The following is a 21846-nucleotide window of genomic DNA, read 5'->3' on the forward strand; positions in this document are numbered from 1 at the left end:
TTAAGTTCCAAACAATAAAATCACCGCAATTAAAATTGCTTGCTGTGTCATTATGAAAGGAAAATAGAAGAATTACTTATAAACAGGTCAATTCAATGATAAAAGTTTTGAAGCAAAAAACTTTATCGTCGAAAGCTTGTAGATATTCGTAAGTAACACGAAACATACCACTGATATGGAGGGATGGTCATAATAGATAATTAAATCCTTAAATTGCTTTTTGTGTTTATTTTAAGCAGGGCATGAATTGAAGCTGGAAAGTTCCGGAAAGACGTTTCGGTAAATTTTATTTTCGCCAGGAAGTCCATACTTGAATGTATTGAGACTATATGTTTTCAGTTGCAAATTTTTATATTGAACGATAACTTCATGTTTGCCAAGTTTATTTGTTTGAGACGTCCAGTATTGACGTACCTTTGTGACGTCATCTCTAAACATTTTTATCGATTTCACCAGGTCATCCTTTTGTAGTCCTCAATGTATTTAAAGCCAAAGATTTTAGCTGCCTATTAGTGCAACACGTCTAACGAAGACCTCGGGTAGCGTTTAGTACAGGAATGGGCAACCATTTTAAAACAAGGGCCAGTTAGGAAATTTAATACTTACAGGAGGGCCGCACATCATATTAACACTAATTCATATTGTCAGCTTTCACTAGAAAAAACTAATAAGCTTCAAGGCTGCAACTACGGCAGTTTTGTCAGTGCTGTCTACTTGTGGATTCGGAAGTAACTTTCCTACAATTCCAATGACGGCTTTCTCGTACGGATCGGCTCAGTACAAATTAATTAACAGCCATAACTCAAACCAGTTGTTAAACATAACATCTCAGCCAACATGCGGACAAAAGTCTGTTACACCTTAAACGTACTAGACAAGTGTAATTGTTGCTAAAGAAATCTTTATTATACCAACATGACGCAAGTAAAACTGTAAGAATGAAGATTGTTTTGTAATAGATGCTTAACAATCGAGTTCAACTGCATTAGTGTAGCGGTGCAGCCTATGGGTTACTTCGCACTTCAAACAGGAAACTGGTAAAGCAAAAGTTCCAACATTGGTGCACGCCAAAGCATTATTTAAGGCAAAAATAGCTGGAAGAAAGTGAAGGGCCGCACAAAAAATGGAAAAGAGCCGCACGTTGCCCAGCCCTGCTTTATTACGTCAGTTGTTTTAGGCTCCTCTTTATGACGTTATCTCTAAAAACTTGGTGGGTTCCGGTGAGAAATTTTCACCGTTTAGATGGAAAATATACTGTACTACTTCCACACCTACTTGCATAACAAACACGAAACTTCGAATTACGAACTATATCATGCCAAAATAAACCGCCTACTTAAATTTAAAACGCAGCCTAATAGTATTAAGTCGCGTAAGTTCTAATACTATCAGGTTTTCGAAGAACTAGAAGCAATATGCAAAGCATTGATTGGTTATAAGAGCTCCTTCCCACACCCGCGCATTTACAGCCGCACCTGATCTAGCATTAAGCACGTAATGTCTGGGCCGCAATAATATGTAAATCATCACTGAGCTTTCGATACAATTAAAATCGGTTTTAATCTCCAAACAGTTGAGGTGAATGCTAAACATCGAAGGTTAATCGAAACCGCGACGAACATTCTATGCAAAAAGTCTTTTCTCGAGTCAATTAATCAACAACAAGTAGAAATTTCGACGGTTTAAAATACGGCATTATCGCCTCCAGCTAAGTTGCTTGAGCATAAAACATCGAGGTTCGAAGCAATTTGTGCTTTATGGCAACTTGCAAGCTTGCAAGCTTTTGAGTGTAAAGACGCCGGACTTTAAAAGGAGTTATTTTCTAGAGAGTGCAAAACTGCTTATTAATTACTTAATTAGATAAAAAATGTAACCTCTTAGATAAAAGCTGTCGCCTGTTATCACTGAGCCAAACATTTCGACTTTTAAAAGTTTATTTTTGCATCTTATGGCTAAAAAAAGTATCTTTTGAAATGGGTAAAACGTAACAATAATTTAAAAATATTGCAAAAACATAGTTTTTAGATTCTATGGCCTCTTGCCTATATGGTAATTCAGAAAAGTTGTAATCACTTTTGTTTAAGCGAGACTGCGCAACAGGAATTAATTGGCACATTTTTGAAAACTTGTTCAAAATCCAGGGCGCCTGAAAACAATCTGCACCACGATAGCGCCTATATTTGCGTGTGTGAGTTTAAATAAAGCAGAGGTACAACAGTTTGCTGTTGCGAAAAAACTTGCTTAGCAAGATCTCTGTGGGCCGTAATCAATTTTTTGACAGACAATTAGCATTCAGATACAATGAGTTGGCGAAACTTCCAATGCTGATAGTTTAAACCCAGGGTTGACAATACGCCTTTGGGCTGAAAAAACAATCACATGTACCTATGTGAAATAGCCAAAAAATATAAGAAATGGCCTCTTACCCATTTGGTAAAGAAGGTGGCGGGCCGGGGAGTATAATATAATCGTCCACCGTTTTATTGCAGACTTATTTATTTAAACTTTATTGGCAGGATATATTGCTTTGAAGTAAAATGTTGTTGAAGATTTGTTTAATTACGTTCGTCGCTTCAGTTGCTTATGGTAAGTGGAAATTAATACTTGGGTAAATTAATAACGCTGAGCTGTTCACAAAAAATATATCCGTAAGTTGTACCGCTAATATGTTGAAATTTTCGCATAAACCTTGAATTGACTTCAGCATTTCTGCGCACACTTTAATTTTTTTGTTTTGGATAGACTTTTTTAACGTGCAAAATAACTTGGATTAATTGATAAACTTTGAGGTAGCAAGTTTTTGTGTGTGTGTTTACCTATTTATAATAAACTTATATTTACTAACGTGGTATTGTTCCAGGCCAGCGCTTGTGTCGCTCTCCAATGTACGGGAGTTCAGGTTTGTTCAGGTTTCCCAACAACCTCGGGTGTCCCAACAACTTCCAGTGGGACAAGACACTCAACCAAGGCCACCACATCAAGTTCAACGTAACCGTGCTTCAGAGGGGACACGGAGTGGTGCTGGTGAGCTTTAAAGAAATAAAATAAGCGAGAAAATGAAACAAAAAATTAACAAAAATTTTAATTAACGAAGTGTTATAAAAAGTACAAAAAAATCACGTCATGCTGTTAATGCCTTCGGATTTTTGAAGAATAAAAAATGTTTAAAATCTTTTTTTGTGTGTTGGTTTACAAAAGATTATTTGAAATAAAAGAATCAGATTTAACGTGCTGTTGAGTTCGGGCGGGCTTTGAAGGAATAAAAATAAGAAAAAATTAAAAGCAAAATGTAAAAAGTTTCAGAAAAAAAATTTGGGGCTAAACAAAATTGAATTAACTAAGTATAATAATGTGTTTTTATAAAAAAACAACACAAAAGTTATTTAAAACATGTAAAAAAATTAAATTAAACCAAATTAAACCAAATTCCGGTTATAATTTCCTAATCTTTCCTATATTCAATTAAAGTTGACTTTTATGTCGCAACTGAAAGTAGACATTTTTATAAAAAGAATATAAGCGGTGCTGAATGACTTGATTACGTCAAAAAGTCGAAATGCAACTCTGGTACAGACATATACTTAAAAAAGTGTACACATATATATATTTTTTATTTGTATGTTTTGTGATTAATTCATTTCGATTCGAAGGCTTATGATATCTAATAATGAATGACTTTACGACAGAAAAATCCAAGAATACCTTCCATTAAAGTCCCTTTCGTAATTTACCTGAAGATGCGAGATTCTTTTTATAAGACATTAGTTTATTATTGTTTATATTCAGGTTGAAAAGCGAACCTACTTCGGTCGTTTCAATATCCACAAGATGATTTTCCTGCATAATGTTGGCAGCACAGAAGTGGTGTTAAACCCACCATATCACGTCATTAGAGTGGTGCTACTGGGGAAGCCAGCAAACTTCCAAGTAAACTATCAAGGTGAGTTTAGGATAAGAAGAAGCGTTAAAGTTAGACGAGTTAGTTTAGTGATAGGCAGGGTTGTGGAGTCGGCGTCGTAATCGGTTTGTTTTGCTGGTAACAAATGAGACGGCAAACTGTAAGTTGTGAAGGTGAAATATCATATTGTGGAAAATTTCCAACCATTTATTGTGGGTGGTTAAGTTATATGACACCCCTATCAGTGGATTGCTGAAAATCCACCGTGTTTTAGTGATGTAAATGGGTGTAATACAGGTTGTAGTGTTTGAGACGGACTCGGGACTCGGTAGTCGGCCTTTTTTTTACAACCGTAATAAAGTCAGTTATCTGATGGACAGTTGATATTAAGTCTGTGCTTGTTTGTGTGCCTGCTAAAACACTGATTGTGGCATTTTGTTGGGCTGCAAAATGTTAAGTTCCGCGGCAAACAGAGAAGCATTGGGGTTATGTGCTGAATTAAGGGTTATGTGCTGAAATATAATTGTGATGCCCGATTGTGGGGTTAAAAAAAAGCAGTAGTGCTCGCGCAAAGCGCAGAAATTAGGTTTGTTTGGTTTAAGAAATCGGTGCAAGAAAACTACTTGAAAACGGGATAAATTTACTTGTTAATACAGTTTGCTGTAATTTAAAATAATAACTAGCTCTCTTTGCTCTATTCATATTTAAAAGAGGAACTGAATTCTTGCGAAACACAAAATACATTCAGGTACACTAAGTTGGAGAAACTTTTATTATTACTGAAAGTCCCAGAGTATGCAGGCGCCTCAAGCTGAAAAGATTCCCTAAAAATGCAAACTTCTACAAAGATGCACAAAGCGCAAAGTCTTAGAATTAGATGAACAAATAACATTTTCGTCGTGCCTAGTTTGTAAAAGAAGTGGCGGTCGAATAATTGTTTTTAAATTACCTTATTTAACAATGCCGAAAACTTTATAAGCTGGAATCATTTAATCCACGAAAAGTTGATAGAGTAAGGGAAAATAAAAACTGGTCTGTGGTGAGATTCGAACTCGCGACCTCAACCACTTGGGCGATTTTGCCTACAAAAAGCTTGACTCATTAGAAATATTTGTAATTAAAAAGCATGTTGCCATTTATGTAGAAAATACCTGGGCACATTTTCGTAGTAAATTAACTAACGCTAAACTATACAAATTTCCAGTTAAAATATTGCAAAACACAGCATTGAAGTCCAGACACATGAACGTTTACACATATTTGATCTGGCGCTGAAAAACTTAAGCGTAGGTGCAGAAAACAGTCACTCTGTAACCGTATAAACAAGTTTATAATTGTTCATGCTGTAGCGCCCTCAAGCGGATTCATTTCTACGTCTGTTGCTTCCGCCAAGTGGCGCTCGCGGGTTGTGCAAGAACACCATTTCTTTCTGGGCAAAGTTTTCGCTTCTTGAACTGTTTGCGGGAGCGAGGTGCCTTTGGTCTCCGGCAAAAAGGCAGCGCCGACCGCCGACAAGAACATCAATGACGTCACGATCAGTGATGACGTCATGGAGTCTCCGTCCTCGTCGGCGTAAATTAAAAATGGCGCCAAAAAGCCACCGAGTTTGCCGACGGCGTGAACAAAGAGTAGGACTGTGGGTCGGGCTCGAGTCGAAAATATCTCCATAATGTGAACGTAAACTATTGCGAAGGAAATGGCGATTTTGAGTTTGCTGAGCAGGTTTAAGGCTAGAAGGGTGTTAACCTGGCTACTTGGTATTACACAGGTCAGCAGCATTGAAATGCCTAGGAGCGTTGTTGGCAGAATGTGGGTTGTTACTCCCTTACAATGGTTTCAAGGGCAGTCAAGGGTGTTTGTTCTTCGGTATGTTTAAGTTCCAGCGTATTTGTGCAAGGGTATCCGTTCATTTTTGCAATTTTAAGCAAAATCTTCTCCGCCTCTTCATGCTTACCAGACGCATACAACCAACGCGGCGTCTCGTCTACCAACCAGTAGTATGGAATGTATAGGAAGCCAATGTGAACTAGTTTGGGGTTCAAGAAGGCTGGATTAAAACCTCTGTTTATAATCAAAAATGTAATGACTTTCTGAAGAAAATAGATTAATTAAAAGTTCGCTTTGACCCCTCCTTGAATGTATTTTAACACAGTCGCTTTTCATGAAGGCCAAGTTTTAAAGTTCTTGGTATTACTTGCAAAAAACGCGAGGGTTTGCTCAATTCTACATAAAAACAAATAAATATCGTCGGTTTAAAGGCTTTTGCACTCAGCCGGAATTACTTGATTGAGTCCTAGACTCAACTTGGACTTGAAAATGAAAGTTTCGCTTATACCAAGGTTTCTTAAATGGATTTCGTGAACTAGTTTTGGGGGCCCATAAATTAAAACTTTAGTGAATAATTTAAAAAGTAATGACTTTTTAGCCACCTCATGGCGCGTTTCTGTGTTATCAGTTAATAGGTCATTTAACCGACTGCATCGTCATTTAGTTGCAGCAGTTGCGGCTTGCGTGTGCACCACTTGCCTAGAACAGTTGGTTTAGGCTTTAGGTTTTTATTAGCGTACATCTTAAGTTGTATTGTGTTGTGTTTTTAAATATTGAAGATGCTTTTAGTAGCGAAATATATTTAACAGATTTTCGCTTACTAAGTTCTGTACTTGCCTATACTTTAACATTTGTTTTTAGTGTTTTTTTGCCCCCATCCCGGTCCCCAAGTGGTTTCACACAGTTGTGAAGGAAATAGAAATCGCAGAAATTCCAAATGTTACTTCCAATGCAAACAACCAGAATACTTCCCCAGGAAACCTCAATACATGGGAATACAATCTTCAATATGCGGGTTTGTCCAAACTACAGTGACTCCATGTATTAAAGAAATATACATGGTAGTTTAGCGTTAATATGTTGCTACGGACTTTAAGGCGAGGGCCGAAGGCTGCCTAGGTCTCATATGCACGTTAACTGAGGCAACGCCATTCATAGCGCCACAGTATTGCGATAAGCACAAGTTTCACTCAAAAGGGGCTTTCGAGGTGTTTTTCTTGTGATGAGAAAACTGTTTACTGTTTCGTCCGCATGTAATTTGCCGTGGTTTAAAGAGATGTTAAATGTATTACGCTAGGGCGCCCGGATTTACTATGTTGCTACGGACAAGACCCTTAAGGCGAAGGCTGACGGCTGCCTAGGTCTCACACACGCTCCTTCTATACATAACTCCAAGGAGCAGGCCGCTAAAATGCCTGTCCTTAACTTCTTGATCTCTAGATTAGTGGTTCTCAACCTTTTTTTTTTCGTTGCGCATTTCCGTTGCACTAAAATTCTGTTGCCCAATATTTTTTTATGAATGGACAAACTATAAAATAGGTTAAGAACAACACAAAACAATACAAATTTCAAAACAGATTATTTATTCAACCATGCATTAGTGAGATACTTGCGGCTGAACAATAAATTTACATTATTTTTTAATTCCTCCCCAAGCCATTATTCCTTTGAAATTATGTATGGTGACACAAATAAAACTAAATTCTTCAATAAATCTAGCTTTTTTTAAATGGGTCTGTGGCCCACCTCAAAAAGTTTCCATGGCCATGAAGTGAGCCATGGCCCACTGGTTGAGATGCGCTGCTCTAGACCGAGCCACTGCAACAGGCGACCAGGCAAAACTGTGTGCCACCTCCGCAATAGAAAGTTCATGCTCCAATGCCGGTGAATGCTTCTCGCTGGAGCCGTGAGTCCCGGTTAAACGGCGAACTTAAAACAGGCGGCTCTCGTCTCCCGTCACCGACTGGTAGCTTTGCCAACTAGTTTTACTGAGTCTTACTGGAGTCCCGGGTCCGACTCCAGAAAAATAAACCGATGCCGCCGAATCCAATTGTACAGCCGTACCAGGCTAATTCTCATGCTAACTTATGTCTTGAGAGTAAATTCAGCCTCAATTATAAATAAAACCATAATATTTGATCAAATTCAGTTTGTATATTTCAACTAATTGCTTAGATATTGCGCAAAAAGGGGAAACGCTTTGCTCGTTGAGTAAATATTCACAAATCTCAGCACACACGATAACATACCCCGGTGATCCAAGCCGTCATGAGACGTGTCAAGTAGGATGAATCGCAAAACGCCGATAACGCTCGTCGCAGACTTGGACAACTAAATAATTCTAGTATTCTGATTAATTGCATTAGAGCAAAATGCGGCTAATTCTAACCTAATTTACGAATTGCTTGTTTGCGCTAATTCTAATTCTAATCTAATCTAATTCGGGTTTTACCAAAAATCCTAAATTGTTCCATGGCATTTTTAGTCTCTCAGTTTGAACACGAAATTTCATTTCAAGTTTTTTGGTTGGAACGACTTATATGTATTTTTTACCCATAGCACACACATTTTTACCATTCAAGTTCTTATAGGAATAAATTGCGATTAAATTAAATTGTTTGTAAATAATTAAATGTGATTCGAGTTCAAATTCTAGTTCAAATTTGATTTTTTAGGAATTCGGTAATTCTAATTCTAATTTTAGAAAACTCCAAACAATCTAATTCTAATCTAATTTGGAAAAACTAAAATGCTCTAATTTTAATTCTAATCTAATTTCAAGAACCTTAAATAAATCTAGTTGTCCAAGTCTGGCTCGCGGTTCGGGTGTTCGTCACACGTCGGTGGACACTGGTCACGTGCACTGTGACGTCAAGTTGGGCAACGCGGTTGAATAATGATTAATAAAAGCTAAAGTAGAATCCTTAAAATTTGACATAGCCATGTTTTATAATAAAAGCAATGATATTATGGTGTCTATTAGGTACACTTGTTTCGTTAAATTCTTTTTTTTTTTAATTTTGCTTCTTAATACTTTTTTGCACCTCCTAAAACTGCTTAATTTGTTATTGCCAAATGGGGCCCCACTTTGGGAAACACGGGTCTAAGAAATATCAGGCCGAAAAAAATTGTGTTTTTTCGCCCGAAATTACTGTTTCGTTTAAAAAACGTCTATTTAAAAGCAGGTGAGAATATTTGTAAACCAAACTAGTAAATACAAAACACTGACTGCGAATTTTGGCGATCTTTTTTAAAGTGTTTTTTTGTTTGCTTACAATGCAGATACAACGGGAAATGGATACCAGACCCCACTTTAAAATGTATGTCGTTGAGAAGTTTTGAAGAAGCCTGCTATATCAAGAAGGTGATGTTCACTATAATTAAAAAACATACATTCATATTTGGTTTCATTTTTAACAAATTCATATTTTAAGAAAATATATATTCTAGTAGTAATTTTTTAATATTCTTGTAATTACTTTTTTCGTTGTCAATATTTTCAAGTTGTGTATTTATTTCAGAATTGTCAATTTAAGGAACATGAGCTTGCCTCATTTTTTCACACTGACGACTCGGATTTACCGGTTAGCATTTTGTTTTTGTTTTTAAAACAATGTTTCGTCCTAGATTTTTTCCGCGACATCTTATCAGTCTAGTAACACACAATAATACCTAAACAGTCTAAATCAGAATAATAAATTATACCATAGTATTAAGACCAACGACACAATAAAGCCAAATAAGCATCTGTAAATATTTTGAATATGCACATTATTTGGCGCTGAAAATAATTAAGCTATAATAACTTACAAAATAAATATTTATGATGCCCCTTCATCTTAATTCCTCATAAACACATTCCCATTTGCCTAATAGTAGATCCGGCCATACAAGTACCAGATCATAACAAAATTTTCGTTTCTGGCTCATAGTACAATGTGTAAAAAAATTTGGACAGGTAATGAAAATATTTAGTTAGTATTTTGTGAGATCTGCGGTTTCTTTTATGTTTTTAGCAACATAAAAATTCGACTGAAAACTTGAAACAAAGTCTAAGTTGGCATTTTTAACAAAAATTAAAAACTTAATACAATTAAAACGTAACAATATTTCTTTTTTAGATTCCAGAACTTGAAAAATCAGTGAGGACTGCGCCGCAAAACAATGGAATCAATTGTTCGCAAACAGAGCTCCCTAACAATGGGCCAAACAATATTCAAATTGACCCCCCATATACTGGCCCGAATGGCCCACCCATCCCTAATTTGTACAATCATCAAACACCAAATAGCGAATCCAATAGCATCCAAATAAACTCCCCAAGAGATAGTTTACAAGTAGACCCATCAAACCCTGATCTGTACAATCCAGGGCCGCCTGCACCCCCAACCCCAAACAATAACCTACAAGTAGACCCACCTCAAAATGGAGGGAATTCCCCACCAGGTGGTTCCCCTGAAACTGGACGTGTTGGATGCAAAGTCCAGCAAGATCAGCCGAGTGTTCGATTCCGTTACAACTGGAAGAAACTTTGCAAACTCGACACGAAAATCTGCTCCAAGAAAAAACATATAACTGATTTTGATTATAATTGCAGCATTTTTCCAAGTGAGAACTACAAAATCTTGTTTATAAAAACAAACAAAACCAATAAGATTTGATAAAATCTATTTAATTTGCTTTTTGAAACATTTTAGAAGTGATTCAAATATAAAGAAAAAATTTCCAATATTAGAAAAAATTGAGAATTTGTTTTAATATAATTTTGACACATTAACATAAATATACCAGCATTTTCTGAAACTTTTCAGATGGATATAGGTAATTATTGTCAATGGTAGACAAGACTTAACTTTTAAAATAACCAAAGTCCAAAAAAACTAATGATTTTTGGTTAGCTCTAATTTTTATAGATAGAGTTTTTTAAAAGATGGCTCAAAGTTACTTTTTTATAATGACTTACAATTTCAAAATAAGAAAACAACTTTAAATTAGACTTGTGTACAACATTTTCTTACTTTTGCAGCTGATGGATTCAAGAAGCTTTGTATGATTTGTCGGTTCATTATGGTCGGATGTGGCTCATCGGCAACAAGACTTATTTGAATGTTCATGGTTGAATACTATTGTGATGTCTAGTGTGGTTTCATTCTGCTGTTAACATTGACTGAAGAGTAAATAATAATTTGTATTATTATGACTGTTCAAATACATGTTGTTTTTTCTACTATTGGTATAAACAGTGGGTAAAGTGTTTATTGTATAATGCTGTTAAATTTTTTAGGAATTGATTGTAACTGTTAACTGTGTTTACTATGTACAGTAAAACTACATCAACTTTCTTGGGTTAATTTGTCAGCTCAGAGTTACAGCTAGCATTTGCTGGAGTGTTATTTTTGTATAATTACAAGCTATAATTTTGTTTAACAATGGTGTGAAAAATTGTTTGCTATATGATGTTTGCAAATAAATTGTTCTTACTTGTTCAAAAAGTATCATGTTAACCACTGAGAAAGCTAAATTACATAAAATAAAAAGAAACAACTTGACAACAAAACTATATTTTTACTTAATACTGTAAACTTGAAATTAACACTTTTAAATTGCAATATCCAGCATATTACCAAGAGCACTTAGCAAAAATAATTTAGTTAAATTAAAAACCTCAGAACTAACACTTTTTTTAAATGCATTTTAACAATCATTTTTAAAATAACATAAGCCAATAGAATCTCCAACAGCTAGCATTTTTCTTAAATTAAGTAACTTATAAAAATTCGGGGACCCATAGTTTTATTAACAATAAACATATTTGAAGGTTATTATAATTGAGGAACTTTAAGTTGATTGATAATATGTCAGGAACTTTAATTTACCAATTGTTTCAGTTTAGGATTTAACTAATATGAGTGACAAAAACATAATAAGGGTAAATTAAATTAAAAAAGTAAAAAATACGAACCATTCTTGTATATGTTCACGACATCTCGTTATTTTTTAGTTGAATAAATATTGCTTAATCTCATAATAATCGGGCTAGTACCAATTTTGATCGTTTAACGTTTACCTTTTATGTCAAGGATTTCACTTGGAATATACATGACTTGACTGGGACTTGACTTGTTATTTATTCAAACTGACTTGGACTTAAGTTATTTCACTTGTTAGGCTACAGTCTGGCGAAGAATAAACCAAATGTCAAATCTAATTATTTTTCAAAACATACACCAATTTCGGGGATTTCCCACTCTGGCAAAACTAATCAAGCGTAGCGATTTAAATAACTTAAAGATAAAAAACTTTTAGTTTTAGCTCCTGTTTTATTATTGCCAAAAGTATGAAAATCTACCAAAATATTGTCATTTTTACCAAAATAATGTCTAACTGTGACTGCGCAGAGAAAGATAACGCTTGCGCCAGCATGCGGAACTTTGTGAACCTGTCGGCGAGAGTTTAAGTCCGTTTATATGTTACCATAGCTCTATGTTGGTAAGACCGTTCTTTCTTTGATAGTTGTAGGAGATTTCGGAATACAGTAGCCCAAGAATTTTCTTTGAAGTTTTACCTTCTTTCAAAGGTCCTAAACGTTCTTTCCGAAGCGTTGCCAGACCTATTGCTTTGCGCATTAGGAAAATTGGATATAGAGCATTTTGTTTGAAGGCGACGCAAACTTTGCTGAAAATCATAGTCAAGTTCATTCGTTCGCGTTAGACGGGTAGCTTCCCTTAAAAACTACTTACTTGAAACAGAGGTTGGGTGGTGAGACATGCCGTTAATAAAACAGCGATCAGAGGCTATTGGTTTGGTGTAGTCTTTTGTGATAAAACCACATGGTGAAGAAGTTTTACTAACATGGAGAACATCGAAAACCTTTTTAACACAAGGGCCAGTTAGGAAATGTAATGCTTATAGGAGGGCCGCACATCAAATAAACACTAATTTGTACGTTCAGCTTTTACTAGAAAAACCTATGAACTACTAGGCTGCAACTACGGCAGTTTTGTCAGTGCTGTTTACTCGTGGATTCGAAAATAACTTTTCCTACAATTCCAATGAAGCCTTTCTCGTACGGATCGGCTCAGTGCAATTCAATTAACAGCCTTAATTCAAAACCAGCTGTTAAACATAACATCTCAGCCAACATGCGTGTAAAAGTCTGTTACACCTTAAACGTACCAAACAAGTGTAGCGGTGTGTAGCCAATGTGTTACATCGCACTTCAAACAGAAAACTGATAGAGAAAAAGTCCCAAAATTGTGAACACTCATAGCTTAATTTTAAGAAGGTGAAGGGCCGCCCAAAAAATCGAAAAGGGCCGCACGTTGCCCACCCCTGATCTAAAAACTCAAGTTGATCACCATCAGTAGCAGTGTTGATTGTTCTAAAAGTGAGCTTTCGGTTGCTTTGCTCGTGCCCCAGCTCCAAACTTTCGCTAGAGAGGGTGATATGATCTAAAGCAGGGATACTCAACTGACCTTTTCAGTGTTGAATCCGAACCTTATTTGTCTCAGTATTTACATAGCAATGCGATTTGATTATATTTCTCTTGACAAACAATTGCTGCTGTTCATTGAAAATTCCTTTATATTGTAACGGACGTTACAGAATTCTCTGTTAAAGCGAAGGACATATGTAAATTATACCGTATTACATTTTGTATGACTGTAAATTATTTCATATGAGTTATAACGGACCTTTTATGCAAAAAGGTGTTATCGCGTTTCACTAAAAGTAGTTCTATTACAACTATTATATAATCTTATAATGAAAAAAACACACATAACAATCCTATCAGTTAGTGTTTTTAATTGACTTGGCTTAACTCAAGTCCAGATACTTGAGTTTTTGTTGTTGGCTAATTGAAACAGTTATAACGGACCTAAGCAAATTTTAAACTTTTGCAACTGGCCATTGCTAAAAATAGTTGAGCAGCCGTGATCTAAAGTCTGCAAGGTGACGTTTTAGGCCGAAACGAACGATTTGGGATTCACTTTACTACTTTCGGGCCGATAGTTAACGATACTAGTGCCTATACCAGGACCCTTGAACATTTGCTCTTTAATCAGGGATGAAAAAAGGGTCAGAGCCGATACCCGATACCAAGTGGTAGTATAGGCACTTGTCCGATACTAGGGCGGTATCAGCGCAGATTCGATGCTAAGTTTATACGGCAATTTCAGCCATGATTTGCGATGTAGTAATTTGTACAAAAATATAAGTTAACAACTAAAAGTAGTTCAACTCTCCAACGCCAAAGCAAATTTTAGCTTACTAAACCCGAAAAATATGTTTTCGAAGGTTCTAATTTCATCTCATTTGTTTGTTGAGAATAGCAACGACGTCTTTAGTTTCAGATAACGATACTATTTGTTCAAAATATCGGATATCGGCTTCGACATCGCTACTATAATATCGATGTTGGTTTGAAAGCGGTTTTGGAATTACCATAAGAAAGTTAAGCACAACTACAGCTAGATGGCGATAAAGCGACAGAATAGCGCCGTATATAACTTAAAAACAAAAAGACAGCTGACGATGGCATGAGTTATTGCTGAAACATCTGTAAATTGCCAAATGTCGCTTTTATCAAATATTATGGCTTTGATATTTTTATTGAAATTACTAAAAAAAGCCCGTGTATTGTGTTCCAAAGATCAATAATTAAAACCAAAATCATCAATTATTACTTATGTAGGACAGTACGAGAAATGTTCCTTGGTTTTACTGGTTTACTCCAAGTTCAAAAAGTTGTATTTGTTGCTGACAAATGAATTTGACATTACTTGTTTACAGTGAACAGTAGATAGGCATAGGCATGCATGTGCAACAACTTTGTGGTGATCTTGCCCTATAAAATTCGTTTTTTCAACAAAGATAACAACTTACATAATATAGTACACCGAAAGCCATCGCAGAACAACCGAATCTGTCGATAAGCAGGGAAAAAAACTACTGTCCGTTATTTACGGTGTTATACCTTCTTTGTTCTAAAGCATACTTCCTCTTTCTCAATACTACTTAGCTAATAATTAACAACTGGGTTACTGTACAACGCAAACCTTCTGCTTTCAGCTTTGATTTAGCTTGTCACATGAATATTAGGTTTTATACTTGTATGTCACAAAATACAGTCTTAGATAAAACAACAACATGCAATGTTTTGTGTAAATCTGCTCTAGATAGTAAGCCCTGAATATAATTTAAAAAGGTTTAGTTGTTTGCAGTTATAAAAAAACAGTTAGTCCTTTGCCTAAAGACTTTGCCTAAAGAAACTGTATTTGCTCTCAACATTCTTAAACCATTGTTGGATAATAATGGGTTTGATAATAAACAATGATCATAACAATCAAACAATGGAAAAATTAAACAAGTAAGAAAGGAAATAATTGTTATCTTTCAAATATATAACATATTGCTTTTAAAACCTCTGGTCTAAGTTTTAATAGATATATATTTTTTATAGATATTGTTTTGGTACTTGCTTGGTAGGCTACGCTTTTCTAGTGATTGTCGTGGTTCGGCTTAAACAGTGCATTAACTTTACGAATTCGTTTGTAGGGCGTTTTATACTTTTGTAGTTTAATGAGTGCTTTATTTTCTTCTTGGAAATAGTAGGACATTTTTTTTTCAAAAATATTCGTTTTATACAGAACACCTACTAACCTAGCATTTAACTACTTTTGTTTGCTTTTAAATTTTGTTCGAATGTTGGCATCTGTTTTTAGACAAAGAGAAACAAAAGCATTTTGTGACGTACAATTGAAGGTGGAAGGAAATGTATTCTGGGCGCATAGTAACATTCTGGCCGCGTGTAGCGAATATATTCAGAAAAAAATAAACATGAGGGAAAAATACAATGACATCATCAGCATCCAAAGTGTGACGTCATCAGCCTTCGGTGCTGTGCTGACTTACATTTACACAGGTCGTATAGAGATATCTGCTAGTAATGCAGCTGAAGTTCTACAATGCGCATCTCTAATGCTGTTGCAAGGTTAGTTTTTATTTGCAAATCAAGTAGCTTTAGGCTTTAGTTGTAGAAAATAAATAAACTTTAGGTTAAGTTCTATGGGTCTGATTTAGTTTTTACAGTTTTTGTAATGACATTGTTTTTAAGGTAATTACATAGCTGGGACTTCATCTATTAGACTTGTTTACAACTCTGCCATATCTTATTTAAATAAACACAACATGTAATAACTAGATTTCTAAACTTATAAACCACAAGTTAGGAAACTCTAGCACTTTCAAGTTTGACCTGAAATTACTGATTTTTATTTACATTGGAATTTAAATTGATGCTTTATTGTTTTTATGTATATTTTAGATCTTGTGGAAAAAGTTGGGGCAGATATGAGCGAAGATATTGACGTCACAAACTGCGTCAAGTATTTGGAGATCGCGAGGCTTTTTTCAGTACAATCCCTGGATGATAAAATATGCGAATTTATGCAGCAAAATTTTAATGAATTTGTCCAAAGCGAAAGGTTCGTTGACATCATTTCAACTGATCTTCAAAAGTTGCTCTCATCGGATAAAATAAAGGTAGGAGTTTTGGTAAATAACAAAAAGCCTTAAGAGATGTCCGATGATGTGTATATTGTTCGAAAGCAACCATAGCACAGTTGCCTGCAGCATCCTGTTCGTAAAACTAACCGAAGGTGAGGTTCGAACTCACGACCTCGGTCATACAGCGACCGTCGCTCTACCAACTGTGCTTCAAAGGCTCAGAGGGGAGCGAGTCGACGCCGCATAAAATTGTACAAACATTTGTCAAACGTTTTCTTGTGTTCTGTTTAGGTCAACAAAGAAGATGAAGTGTTCGATTGCATAACGAAATGGGTTGAGGCCGAAGCATCAAAAAGGCACCATGACTTTCCCGAACTTTTCAAACTCGTTCGACTTCAATACGTCAATCAAACGTATTTATTGTCGACAATTAAAAACTCGGTGGGTAAATTTAATGTTTTTCTATGTCACCATAGTAGAGTGACTTTTTATTTACAAAACGACTTTTTTTTATCCTTTTCCTGCTTGCAAAGTTCAGTATTAATCTGTTACGCTAAAATGAATTTATCTAAACAGAGCATTGACGATGTTTGCTAAACCACAATCTTATAATTATCAGCAACAATGGCGGATCCAGCGGGTCTCGCAGCCATGTTCCTTCCCCAAACTGTATTTTGGCGTATTTTAAGAACCTAAATGCAAATATGTTTTGCGCTCCTCGCGAATCAGCAATTCTTTGTAATAAAATATAGCTTTTGTATTAATAGTACCACCTATCCAACCTAAAACAAATTAATCTTCGGCATAATGTTCTAAAGATTACTTTTTATGACGTCACATTTTGACGTAAGTTTGTCATGTCACGTTGTGAGGCAACATTGTGATGTCAGATATGAAAATCTGTCATGCCTCTCCCCATACAAAAAACCTAGACCCGGGTCTGATCAGCAATTAACTCAGGAAACCATATTCAAAAAACTTTATCACGTAAATTGGTCTAATAATGAAATTTTCATCAAATCAGAAATACGTGAAATATTTCGCCGAATGTCGAGACAAACTGGACGAAGCACTCCATTTTCACATCGATCCAAGCGGAATTGAACAAGAACAACCGAGATATTTCTTCAGTTGGAGTAATGATTATGGGGTAGTTTTACCTGGCTATCGGGTCCAGGCCACTCAGGCTGGATACAACCACGTGAATGGCTGGACACAACCACGTGAGTTCTATTGGTTGGCGAAGGTTTCTGGTCAGATATTCTACCTGTCATAACCACAACTAAAATACCAATCAAAATTATATTGTTACAATGGGCAGTGAAACGTTATCAAATAGCATTAGTGAACGTATATTGTTTCCAAAGTTACTGTGACAGCCACGGCCTATTGCCGCCACTGTCGACCAGGGGCGGATCTAGGGGGGGAGGGGGGGGGGGGGGATATGGCCATGGCCCACCCCCAAACTAAAAATAATAGGCAGCTTATTTTCGCGGTTCTCTAGGTAGTATTGTCTATTTTCGCCAAAATAAGACATATTTTTAAGCTTTGTAGTGGTGTACGACCTTATGGCGCCATATAATGAATATTTCAAAAAAATGGTAAAATTCGTTTCGCGCACTCGCGCAAAGCGGCGTTTGTCAGATTTGCAGAGACGGCTTAAGTGACCGTACGCTGACCTCGACTATATAATAACTAACTTAAATCCAAGTACAATTAAAAGCTTGTTTGTTGTTAATGCAATTCTGTATCAGAACCAGCCTGCCAATATACTTCATCGGGCCCGCCGCCTCTTTGACAAATTAGACACGAGTCCATTTTAAATACTTTTGTCTATTTTAAGTGTGTAAATGCAAAAAATTTTCGCGCTTCGCGCTAATGATCTTTCTACATCCAGTGTGTTTACGTTTTGATGCTCTTTTTCAACTAGATCAGCGCTTCTTTACTGTTGCGCCGTGGAAAGCTGCCAAGTGCGTCGCGGACAAACGAAAAACGTATTCAAACATAATCGACAAATATTTTTTAACCATTTTTTTTTAAATGTAACAAAAACAAGAAATTTAAAAGAAATACCGGTATACCAGAAAAATCGCTTAACAATTGTTATAAAGTTGTAATAACATAAAATCTCATTTAACATATGTTGTGCGGCCCGCAGAGACCTTTCTGAGTTTGCTTTTTGGCACTACTTTTTGGCACTAGTTGTAGAAAATAAATAAACTTTAGGTTAAGTTCTATGGGTCTGATTTAGTTTTTACAGTTTTTGTAATGACATTGTTTTTAAGGTAATTACATAGCTGGGACTTCATCTATTAGACTTGTTTACAACTCTGCCATATCTTATTTAAATGAACACAACATGTAATAACCAGATTTCTAAACTTATAAACCACAAGTTAGGAAACTCTAGCACTTTCAAGTTTGACCTGAAATTACTGATTTTTATTTACATTGGAATTTAAATTGATGCTTTATTGTTTTTATGTATATTTTAGATCTTGTGGAAAAAGTTGGGGCAGATATGAGCGAAGATATTGACGTCACAAACTGCGTCAAGTATTTGGAGATCGCGAGGCTTTTTTCAGTACAATCCCTGGATGATAAAATATGCGAATTTATGCAGCAAAATTTTAATGAATTTGTCCAAAGCGAAAGGTTCGTTGACATCATTTCAACTGATCTTCAAAAGTTGCTCTCATCGGATAAAATAAAGGTAGGAGTTTTGGTAAATAACAAAAAGCCTTAAGAGATGTCCGATGATGTGTATATTGTTCGAAAGCAACCATAGCACAGTTGCCTGCTGCATGCTGTTCGTAAAACTAACCGAAGGTGAGGTTCGAACTCACGACCTCGGTCATACAGCGACCGTCGCTCTACCAACTGTGCTTCAAAGGCTCAGAGGGGAGCGAGTCGACGCCGCATAAAATTGTACAAACATTTGTCAAACGTTTTCTTGTGTTCTGTTTAGGTCAACAAAGAAGATGAAGTGTTCGATTGCATAACGAAATGGGTTGAGGCCGAAGCATCAAAAAGGCACCATGACTTTCCCGAACTTTTCAAACTCGTTCGACTTCAATACGTCAATCAAACGTATTTATTGTCGACAATTAAAAACTCGGTGGGTAAATTTAATGTTTTTCTATGTCACCATAGTAGAGTGACTTTTTATTTACAAAACGACTTTTTTTTATCCTTTTCCTGCTTGCAAAGTTCAGTATTAATCTGTTACGCTAAAATGAATTTATCTAAACAGAGCATTGACGATGTTTGCTAAACCACAATCTTATAATTATCAGCAACAATGGCGGATCCAGCGGGTCTCGCAGCCATGTTCCTTCCCCAAACTGTATTTTGGCGTATTTTAAGAACCTAAATGCAAATATGTTTTGCGCTCCTCGCGAATCAGCAATTCTTTGTAATAAAATATAGCTTTTGTATTAATAGTACCACCTATCCAACCTAAAACAAATTAATCTTCGGCATAATTTTCTAAAGATTACTTTTTATGACGTCACATTTTGACGTAAGTTTGTCATGTCACGTTGTGAGGCAACATTGTGATGTCAGATATGAAAATCTGTCATGCCTCCCCCCATACAAAAAACCTAGACCCGGGTCTGATCAGCAATTAACTCAGGAAACCATATTCAAAAAACTTTATCACGTAAATTGGTCTAATAATGAAATTTTCATCAAATCAGAAATACGTGAAATATTTCGCCGAATGTCGAGACAAACTGGACGAAGCACTCCATTTTCACATCGATCCAAGCGGAATTGAACAAGAACAACCGAGATATTTCTTCAGTTGGAGTAATGATTATGGGGTAGTTTTACCTGGCTATCGGGTCCAGGCCACTCAGGCTGGATACAACCACGTGAATGGCTTGACACAACCACGTGAGTTCTATTGGTTGGCGAAGGTTTCTGGTCAGATATTCTACCTGTCATAACCACAACTAAAATACCAATCAAAATTATATTGTTACAATGGGCAGTGAAACGTTATCAAATAGCATTAGTGAACGTATATTGTTTCCAAAGTTACTGTGACAGCCACGGCCTATTGCCGCCACTGTCGACCAGGGGCGGATCTAGGGGGGGAGGGGGGGGGGGATATGGCCATGGCCCACCCCCAAACTAAAAATAATAGGCAGCTTATTTTCGCGGTTCTCTAGGTAGTATTGTCTATTTTCGCCAAAATAAGACATATTTTTAAGCTTTGTAGTGGTGTACGACCTTATGGCGCCATATAATGAATATTTCAAAAAAATGGTAAAATTCGTTTCGCGCACTCGCGCAAAGCGGCGTTTGTCAGATTTGCAGAGACGGCTTAAGTGACCGTACGCTGACCTCGACTATATAATAACTAACTTAAATCCAAGTACAATTAAAAGCTTGTTTGTTGTTAATGCAATTCTGTATCAGAACCAGCCTGCCAATATACTTCATCGGGCCCGCCGCCTCTTTGACAAATTAGACACGAGTCCATTTTAAATACTTTTGTCTATTTTAAGTGTGTAAATGCAAAAAATTTTCGCGCTTCGCGCTAATGATCTTTCTACATCCAGTGTGTTTACGTTTTGATGCTCTTTTTCAACTAGATCAGCGCTTCTTTACTGTTGCGCCGTGGAAAGCTGCCAAGTGCGTCGCGGACAAACGAAAAACGTATTCAAACATAATCGACAAATATTTTTTAACCATTTTTTTTTAAATGTAACAAAAACAAGAAATTTAAAAGAAATACCGGTATACCAGAAAAATCGCTTAACAATTGTTATAAAGTTGTAATAACATAAAATCTCATTTAACATATGTTGTGCGGCCCGCAGAGACCTTTCTGAGTTTGCTTTTTGGCACTACTACACAAAGGTTGCCGACCCTTGTGTAAGGATTTGAATAACCTATCCAATGTTAGGATTAACTCTGCATAGAGTTTTGCTCATTTCAGCAACCTTATTTGGCAAAAACCAACTACAGTAACTTAAAAATTGAGAGAAGTGTCATGAAAGAACCACAGCTGACCGCAGCAGACAACGCTATGGTTTTATTGCGACGTGGCCTCGGCGCTTTTTCGGTGGCATGTGCGGTTGCTCTCGCCTTTTCGGGAAAAAGCAAGATGTGTAGACAATAGACATGGTAGCGTCTTTCATCGATATTCTTCATACCGGGTCAAACTAGGAAACCGGCCCACTGTAGAGGCTAACCTTATTACTTTTTCGTGCTTTCAAAAGATCTGTTTTTCGCGTTATTTTGCAGGAGTTAGTTTATTCGGCCAGCCGATGTTATTTTTACCTGAATTATGACGTCACGCAATGGTATACTTTTGTGACGTCATATCTGAAAAAAATGCATGGCCCTCCCCAAACTGAAATCCTAGATCCGCGCCTTCTGTCGGCTCAACATTGCGCTAAAGATTGCGCTAAAGACTGCACGAAAATACCGATGAGCATAAAAAGCGAGAAAGTTTAACGTCATATTTGGCCATGAAAGACTGGCCGGCACTTTGTAAACATGGCTAGGAACTCTTTTAAGATTACAGCGGCCATTCTAAGGCCAATTTGCAGCGGGAGTAAGACGCCAGCAAAACAAGTGGCTTGTCCGCCCACAAG

At 36.4% G+C, this 21846-nt stretch overlaps 2 protein-coding genes and 1 long non-coding RNA gene across 3 annotated transcripts; 2 read left to right on the forward strand and 1 right to left on the reverse strand.

Annotated features, from left to right (window-relative positions):
- Positions 1 to 2816: 2816 nt before the first annotated feature.
- On the reverse strand, positions 2817 to 11004 carry LOC146139072 (uncharacterized). Its single transcript, XR_014501343.1, has 3 exons — positions 10744 to 11004; positions 10145 to 10277; positions 2817 to 3029 (listed from the first exon to the last, which is right to left on the reverse strand). It is a non-coding gene; the product is annotated as an uncharacterized LOC146139072 (long non-coding RNA).
- LOC146139073 (uncharacterized) lies at positions 7504 to 10127 on the forward strand. Its single transcript, XM_083393034.1, has 5 exons — positions 7504 to 7631; positions 9008 to 9089; positions 9247 to 9309; positions 9847 to 9992; positions 10097 to 10127. Exons 1-5 carry the CDS (start codon positions 7504 to 7506, stop codon positions 10125 to 10127), a joined length of 450 nt encoding a protein of 149 aa, XP_083249160.1.
- A 4561-nt stretch (positions 11005 to 15565) lies between the features above and the next one.
- On the forward strand, positions 15566 to 20187 carry LOC146139074 (kelch-like protein 24). The gene is made up of 7 exons (XM_083391618.1): positions 15566 to 15719; positions 16053 to 16270; positions 16526 to 16675; positions 17259 to 17457; positions 18730 to 18947; positions 19203 to 19352; positions 19936 to 20187. The coding sequence occupies exons 1-7, from the start codon at positions 15566 to 15568 to the stop codon at positions 20185 to 20187; spliced, it is 1341 nt and encodes a 446-aa protein (XP_083247744.1).
- Positions 20188 to 21846: the final 1659 nt, after the last annotated feature.

Source organism: Ascidiella aspersa, chromosome 6 (genome assembly GCF_963924565.1).
Source record: "Ascidiella aspersa chromosome 6, kaAscAspe10.2, whole genome shotgun sequence".
NCBI lineage: Eukaryota > Metazoa > Chordata > Ascidiacea > Phlebobranchia > Ascidiidae > Ascidiella > Ascidiella aspersa.